This window comes from Stylophora pistillata, chromosome 2 (genome assembly GCF_964205215.1).
Source record: "Stylophora pistillata chromosome 2, jaStyPist1.2, whole genome shotgun sequence".
Taxonomy (NCBI): Eukaryota; Metazoa; Cnidaria; class Anthozoa; order Scleractinia; family Pocilloporidae; genus Stylophora; species Stylophora pistillata.
In genome coordinates this window covers 44,148,638-44,156,866 of record NC_142520.1, presented here as the reverse complement: position 1 = coordinate 44,156,866, position 8,229 = coordinate 44,148,638, and the positions used below count along the sequence as shown (strand labels likewise).

The 8,229-nt window shown below is 38.7% G+C and overlaps 1 protein-coding gene across 1 annotated transcript; it reads left to right on the top strand.

The window, feature by feature from the left end:
* Positions 1-429: 429 nt before the first annotated feature.
* On the top strand, positions 430-8,120 carry LOC148739726 (diacylglycerol kinase theta-like). Its single transcript, XM_088749555.1, has 12 exons — positions 430-458; positions 961-1,051; positions 1,479-1,530; positions 1,878-1,939; positions 2,591-2,741; positions 2,849-2,890; positions 4,117-4,232; positions 4,380-4,553; positions 4,691-4,802; positions 5,291-5,407; positions 7,412-7,604; positions 8,003-8,120. The coding sequence occupies exons 1-12, from the start codon at positions 430-432 to the stop codon at positions 8,106-8,108; spliced, it is 1,245 nt and encodes a 414-aa protein (XP_088605681.1). The 3' UTR covers positions 8,109-8,120.
* Positions 8,121-8,229: the final 109 nt, after the last annotated feature.

Here is an 8,229-nt window from a genome sequence, read left to right as displayed (position 1 = left end):
CTTTCCTAGCTGTACTCCTATCATATTAGATTTTTTGAAATAATATTTTTCCTGTAAACAAGGTTACAAGTCAGCATGGTTCTTGCTTTTGGATATTTAAACTTGTTCTCTTTTCATTTAATCAATTCCCCACTGCAGGGTGCAGATAGATGGAAAGGATATGTAAGAGTTTACCCTGGAATGATAAAGTTAGTAATTGTAATTATGATCATTATTAAATTTTAATTGGCTGGTACAATGTTTATGTCATTAAAAGGATCCATTTGAATCAGGCTATACTCTTAACCCTTTTATACCTGACATCAGTAATTGCATACTCTCCATACTGTTTTGTACAACTTTCCCATGGTGCTGACAAAGAGAATTTGTTTAACAATCAATAGCTTCTTTAGTTGGTGATTATTGTCTATATTCTCGTGACCTTAAGGCATGACTCAGGGGGGTACTGTGAGGAGGAAGTAGATGCTTGTCACTCTTTGGGGTCTAAGGGCCAAGCCCATGTCTCTGAGAGTTATGTCATATTGGGAGATTGGTGTGATTTTGCAGGAATCTGGCAGAAATATTCAAAGTACTCTCCGGGTTATGAAGTCTTCGATTTTGTAGGAAAGTGATCCTCTTAGTAATAAACCCTACTTATGGAGTAGTGGAAATGAGCCCTGAAAACAATTCAGGCTCATATGGGATTTGAAACCATGACCTTTGTGATACCTGTGCAGGGCTCTAGTTCATGAAAATTGATCAGTCCCGTCTGCATAATTTGTTGATGCTTAAACATTTCTTTGGTAAGTTAAGAGATATCCCCCTCTTAGAATGTTGAAAATCTGTGTGTACTGCTTGCCTTTTTTTTCTCAACTTTTTAACCACCCACATGCTTCATGTAAGGACAAAACTGCATTTTTTCCTCGGCTGTGGGTGTTTAAATAATAGTGAACTAATTGTTTTGTAACATACCCAATGTAGTGTGGCAGGAACATTCAAGACAATCCCAGTGACTGCACAGACAACTGTTTCAGATGTGATAAGTGCTGCTTTAGAAAAATTTGAATTGAAGGTTTGTCTCAAGGTTCAGTGCGTTATGTCATCAATTGTTAGGGTGCTCTCCTCCCTCCCTTTCTTCTTTGCTTTCTCCCTCCCCCCCCCCCTCACACCCCTTCATCTTTCTCTTGATTGTTTCTCATTTCCTCCCTCCTTTCTTTCACTGCTTCCTCTCTGTCCCTTGCTTGCTTCCTCTCTCCCTTCCATGCTTCCTTTTCCTTCCCTCTCTTTTCTCACTCTCAACCTTTCTTTCTCTCAGTTCACTTCCATCACTCTTCTCCTCATTATGTAGTCCAATCTTTTGGAACATTTTCAATCTTTCTTTTTGTTTCACAGGACTGATTTTTAATGCAACTTAAAATAAATTAAATACTAATTGAGTGGAGTTTGAATGGAATTCCTCTGGTTTTTTTGTTACCTATGAGATTAATTCTTATGCACAGGGTGCCAATGAAAATGACTTTTTCCTGACTGAAGTGCACCTAACTCAAGGAGGTAACATATCCCATTTTATGTAGATTTTTCTAAACTCATTTTCATAACTGAGGTCGTAATGGGATAAAGGACATTAAATTTTGCTTTAGTTATTAACTCAATACTGCACACAATACCGACTGAAAGAATAGCAGCATTACATGTGCGTATTATGCTTGTAAATCCGTCATATTTCACGCAATTTACACGGAAATTACGCGCGAGTAAAAGAAATACACGAAAGCGTGTGTAGAAAATTACTCGCAAATTCTTCATAGAACTCCATGCAGTGCATTCAATTTTAAATTTAGCACTTTTGATAATTAACTTGCCAGCTCACACCACTTTTATTCTTATTGAATTATCAGTCCATGAACGAAGAATGGAACACAATGACTGTCCATGGAAATCCTTGATGGATAATAGAAAAGTAAGATTTTGTTGTTAATCAGTAGGACTTTGGAATGCATGTAATGTTCAGCTTTTGTTTCAAATTAATAATAAGCCCTTGAACTTTGTAAAGGCTATCAATTGGGAGGACTTTGATACTTTTTCTTCTAAGTTCTCAATGTAAATGACATTTTCTTCACGGACTCTAATAAATTTATTACCTTTATATTTCCTCAACTGAGTGAACGTTCTTCAGGAAATCGCCTTCCCCTCCTCACTCACGAAAATTGACCCCTTTCTTTGTTTTGGACTCTCCCAAAATTATCCTATCTTTTTGTTTGTTTGTTTGTTTTAATTATCTGAGTGAGGCACTTCTCTCTCTTTTCACCTTCCAATTGACTTCCTCTAAAGTTACAATCATGGTGGCTTTCTCAAATTTATGGCCATCTGGACTTTGATTTTTACCAGATTGAATTCTTTTTAGAATGTATAGAACCAAGAAAGTTCTGCCGGATTACATAGCCATAATTTTGCTCTTTATATAATTTCGTGCTTCCAGCTATTCTGTCTTTAATTATAACTTTCTTTGATAAGTGCAAAGTGATTTCTAACGATATATATTAACAAATATTGCTTTTATCTGAAGATCATAGGTTCTCTATAAAATTGACTTAACGTCTTTTCTTTGCAGAAGTTTGTAAGGAAAATGAAACTCACACGATTCTACTTGAGGCAAAACTTAGAACCCTTGGGAAGTGTATGCATTTCTGTTGGCAGTCTCCCAGTAGACCTGGAACCAAGTAAATGCAAAACCTTGAAAGTGAGTTCTGTTTTGTTTGTTTGTGAAATGACTTGCGCATTGGAATCTTCTGAGGACGGTTTCTGGTTTTGGTTGTTCTCATCCTCTTTCTTCCTTTCAATTAACAGTTTGTATGTAATTGTTTTGCAGCTATGGAATATTGTGAGATGAAAAAAGTGTTTCCAAGTTATGGTGAGCTACTAGATTCTAAAGTTCAGGGCATGAATCTATTTACACAAGACTTAGTATTATTACAGTTTATAACCCCTCCATTAATTCTGGCGTGATTTTATTGGTTACTATACGTCACGTGGTGCAAAATCACAGGACAGTTATCACGCAATAACCCCCGTCCGCCTCGATATTTGTCCTCCTATTTTTTCCGTGCAAAAAAAAAAAACATAGTCAACACAAGATTTTCAACTTTTCCGTTCTCCTATTTACATGGAAGGAAACCAAACTGTTTTTTTTTTTTTTGCTTGCTCGCGTCAATCACGCGCATTCGCCATCAGATCACCACTGGCTTTTTTTGTTTGTTTACGCGCAGTTTAATTGCGATGTGGAAATGAATGGGAGGGTTATAAAATAAATAAACCCTGTTCTGGCTTGCTGGTATGTCGACTGATAATGTCCTTGGTGAGAGATTGTCGTCAAAATTTCATATTTGCCCTCACGGCTTCGCTTCTCGGCCAAATACTCATTTTTCGGACAATGTCTCAGCCGCGGACATTATCAGCCGACATACCAGCCGCCCGAAGGAGTTTATTTACTATCGCTGGCAGTGCCGGTAGGCAAGATAAGGCGAATCCTGTGCTCTGATTAGCTTTGATCTCGTTTAAGGTTTTGTCCCATTGTTAATTTATAAGAAAGCGGGGTTAGCTCTGTTTGATGAAGCATTTGGACCGAGTGCTATGTCCTTTTTCTTTTTGCATATTTAATACCTTACGTGCTTTTCTTCGTTTTGACAGACTGCAATGCTTACTTTGAAATTCCATTACTGCTGCCTGGTGACATACGAGACTGCCTAAGAATTACGTGGCATGTAAACCGGCTGCATTTAATTATACAATGACATTTCTCCACCCGGGCTGCAGGAGTGTTATTTATATAGATGTTAACTTTGGAGAGATCAATCTGTTTACGGCATGGAAGATAATGCATTTTATAGATATCAATGACTTATCTTTGATAACTCAAAGATAAGTCATTGAGTTTTACTTTGTGGAATTCGAAAGACAATCCTGCGAGAGTAGAACCGCCGCTTATGTCAATCAGAAATCAGGAATGGCATAAAAGCACTCGCTCGCGAAGCTGGTCATATGACAATAACGACTGAGGAGGTTTATTTTTTTCTTTTGTTTTTGTAGTTTTTTACCGTTAATTACGTCACCCAATGTTGACATTGTAACTCTTTCCAGGTATGGTGTTTGTGTTATTTCCTGCCGCTGACATAGCAGCCGATGCTGTAAATAAATTCAAAAATTCCACTATGGACAACAAAGAGCTGTTTGTGAGAGTCCTACCCACTATTCATGTAAGTAGCTGCAAATTCAAGAGCAAAGGTTTTTCTCTAGAGTATTTCTGGAAGTACTTAAAAAAAAAAAGCTAAAAAAAAAGGATTGACCTGAATCAAAAAAGGAGTTATGTTTTTACTATTGTTTTTGTTTCTTCCTTCTTGTAGCCTGGGCTGTTTCCCCCTGGAAGGCAACCCCTTCTAGTACTTGTTAACTCCAGAAGTGGAGGTGGTCAGGGGGCTGACATGTCAGCAGCTTTCCAGAGACTGCTCAACCCTCATCAAGTGTACAGCCTCACAGAAGGAGGCCCATTATTAGGGTATGTTAAACTCCTGCCCTTCGTATCTAAAAAACTGATTTTTGCAATTGAAGTTGAAGTTTATTCATTACTAAGTACGTAGCAGTTCGAAAACTGATTTGTGTATTTACGTAACAAAAATTAAGTCACTGTGATACAAATCTAATTTTGTCGTTTAAGTTGCATCTTGATCAGTTAGAGCTATTTTATACCCAATGCTACGAGCCTTGTTATGTTGTTCAAGAGTTGAAGTGTAAGTTACCTACATCAGCAGTACTTCCTCTTGGCACTGGTAAGTGGATTGTTACAAGTGACTCCTGTAAACTGCGAGTTGGAGAAAATTTCTTTCCAGAGTCGAACATAAAGCCTTGTGTAGGTTTTGTTGTCCTGGGCTGTGTGATCGATCTCAAGTCTCTTGCGACAAACTTGGTCATTCGGATGGAAATCTAAAACTAGCCTCGACTTAGCCCTTCCTCGGAGCACAGTAGATGGAGAATAGGTTGGAAATTGCCTGAGATTCTCGACTTCGGGACAAGCCATTACTCATCGCCCATAAGGGACTTTAATATTCTTAAGATCTCCCCCTTTTTACTCTGTTGGGAAGGACTGACGCCCACTCCGCTCCCGTGATTGATAATTTCTTTGTGGGGATTTCGTTAGTGGATACAGATTGAGATGGAAGTTGGATGAGATTCTCAGCTTGCATGTACTGATCTCTCCAGGGTTCTTCTTAGTGGATAGATAATGTTTGGGAAACTAAATTAGATTGTAAACGTACAGGTAATGATCTCTCTCGTACCCTCCATTGGGGAAGTGGTTACTCTGGCGGCGAGAGTCCTGTATCGCTACTCATGGCCGTTGAAAAGGCTCACGAAGTGTTTCTTGATAGATGGTGTGTCATGTTTGAAAACTGAAGATGGCGAGGTCGAGAAAGACCAAACTGTGGTGGCTGAACTCCTAGCAGGCCATTTTAATACGGTGGCAGCGAATATAGGAGGCAATCATATCACCAGCCTAACCGAGAATGATCATAGGAACCACAGTAGTGTCAAGGCTATTGAAAGCGGTTACAAGGGGAATAAATTTCATTTCAAAGAATTTAACAAAGAGGAAGTGCAGTGTGCTCTTAAAAATCTCAATGTAAGAAAGTCGTATGGGTGGGATGTGACAGCAACACCAAAACTCTTTAAGGGAGTGGCTGAAGGAATTGCACCATCCCTGACTAGACTTTACAATAACTGCATTGACTTAGGCGAGTGGCCATCTGAATGGAAGAAAGGCGAATGGACCCCTGTATTTAAAAAGGGAGACAGACAAGACAAATCGAACTATCGTCCAATCACTTCACTTATATGTGTGGACAAGATTTTTGAACATTTACTAAGCAAACAAGTGACCAGACATTATGACCCTGCTCTGTACCACAGGATGACAGCTTATAGAAAACAACACACCTGTGAGACAACCCTGCTGATGTTGATTGAAGACTGGAGGTCTGCAGTGGACAGAAAAGAGCTGGTAACAATATTATCTGCTGACATGAGTAAAGCATTTGACTCGTTAAGCTATTCACTCACTCTAAAAAAGCTGGATGCCTACGGTTTTAATAGCAGTTCACTTGAACTGATTAGATCATTTTTTGATAGCAGGCTAAACAGAGTAAAAATAAATGGCCACACGAGTGAATGGAGAATTATGGAACGTGGTTGTCCTCAGGGATCGTCATTTGGCCCTCTCCTCTGGAACATGTTCCAAAATGATATGGCATTTCATATCCCTGACTCAAACCTTACGCTCTATGCTGATGACCACCAATTATATGTGACAGGAAAAACCTATGAAGAAGTCGAATCTGCTCTAGTGACTCAGGGTCAACAAGCACTGTTATGGTATAGGGACAACTTCCTCTTGGCAAATCCAGATAAGTTTCAGTCTCTTACGATTAACCCAAGAAACATAGATGCAGATAAGAAGGGCAGCGTTCTCACCATCGCCAATGACACGATCAGGAAAACTGAAGAAATCAAGCTATTAGGAGTAAATATAGACAAGAACCTTAACTTTACACAACACATTAGCGAAATATGCACTAAAGCCAGCCAGAAAGTAGGAGTCCTCATGCGCTTGCGTAACCTAATACCATGCCAAGCTAAGCTCATACTGTATAAAACAGCTATAATGCCACATTTAACATACTGTCATTTAGTCTGGAACTTTTGTAAATCTTCAGATGGGCGCAAAATCGAACGCATCCAAGAGCGAGCCCTGCGTGCGGTCTTCAAAACAACAACAGAGACATATGAGGAACTTCTTAAGCGTGCTAAGTTACCTACGCTTCATAATAGACGCTTACAGGACATAGCAACACTAATGTATAAAGTAAAGAACGATCTAGTACCCAGCTACATATCTGAGATATTTACTCGAAAGGGTACTCGTTATAACCTTAGGAATAGTGACTTTGAAATACCACGATTTAACACTATACGCTATGGTAAACACACACTAAGGTATGAAGGACCATATATTTGGTCCAAATTAGAAAATGGTATGCGTGAACTACCAAGCCTTAGTATCTTTAAAACTAGAATCCGTAGAGTTGACCTGGTAAGCCTAGTGGAAGACAGTGGCAACTGCTGCAATCTTTGCAGCACGTGATTTTTTTTTTTTTTTTTTTTTTAAATTATCTGCATGGTACAAGTATTTTTATGTTATCTGAACACTGTTGATATTTCTAAATATTTTAAAATTTTAATGCATAGTTTATCGGCTGTATTGTTACTTATTATGATACTGTACATAGTTTTTTTTTATTAATTTTGTAAAAGTAGGTGTCCCCAATTAGCTCTATGAGCTAAATACATTGACACGGTAATAAAGATTTTATTATTATTATTATTATTATGTTTGATTCCGTGGACACTAACGTTCCTGACACACTGTCAAACGACAGCGCACTTGGTTCGATGGGAGGAAGAGAGGACGATCCTAGTATTTTTACGATGAATAACTACTTTGGCATCGGAATTGGAGCTAAGCTTTGTTTAGATTTTCATCTTCAGAGAGAGGAAGCTCCTGATAAATTCCATAGCAGGTGAGGATGCAAAAAAAGTAAATCTACTTGTTACAATAGTTTTACATCCGCTCGATTTAAGGAACAGTGTTGATTGCTAAGGCTATTGGTTGACACTTGCAATTGATAACAAATGTTTCATAGTCTTCTGAGTTGTTCTCTTTGTCGTCTGTATTTCGAATTCGTCTGTGGGAATGTGCGTGCCCGACTCTATTTATCACTTTAGATGTCTTACAGACTACCTCCCCCTTCCCACCCTCCAAAGGTTATTAACGGACACGGAGCAGTCAAACGTCCAATAGATCAAAACTTCCATCGTAAGCGCTTTTGAAAGTGGATAGGTAAGAAAACTTCGACCTTACGTTTTATGATTTATTGTAATTAAGAGTTCGTCGATTCTGTGATTTTTCTTTTTTCAGGCTTCATAACAAAGGAGTTTACTTTAGAGCAGGGATAAAGAAAATGGTCAAAGGCTACTCGCGGATATTTACTCACGAAGTCGAAATAGAGGTGATTAATCTGTAGAACGAAGATATTGGAATAGCTTACATGGTTGCCTTCATGGGATGAATTCCGTGTTCTTAGAAAGCGTCTCTTTACCCACAGCGAACGGCCGAATAAACCCGACAAAATCCCGCGAAAGGGG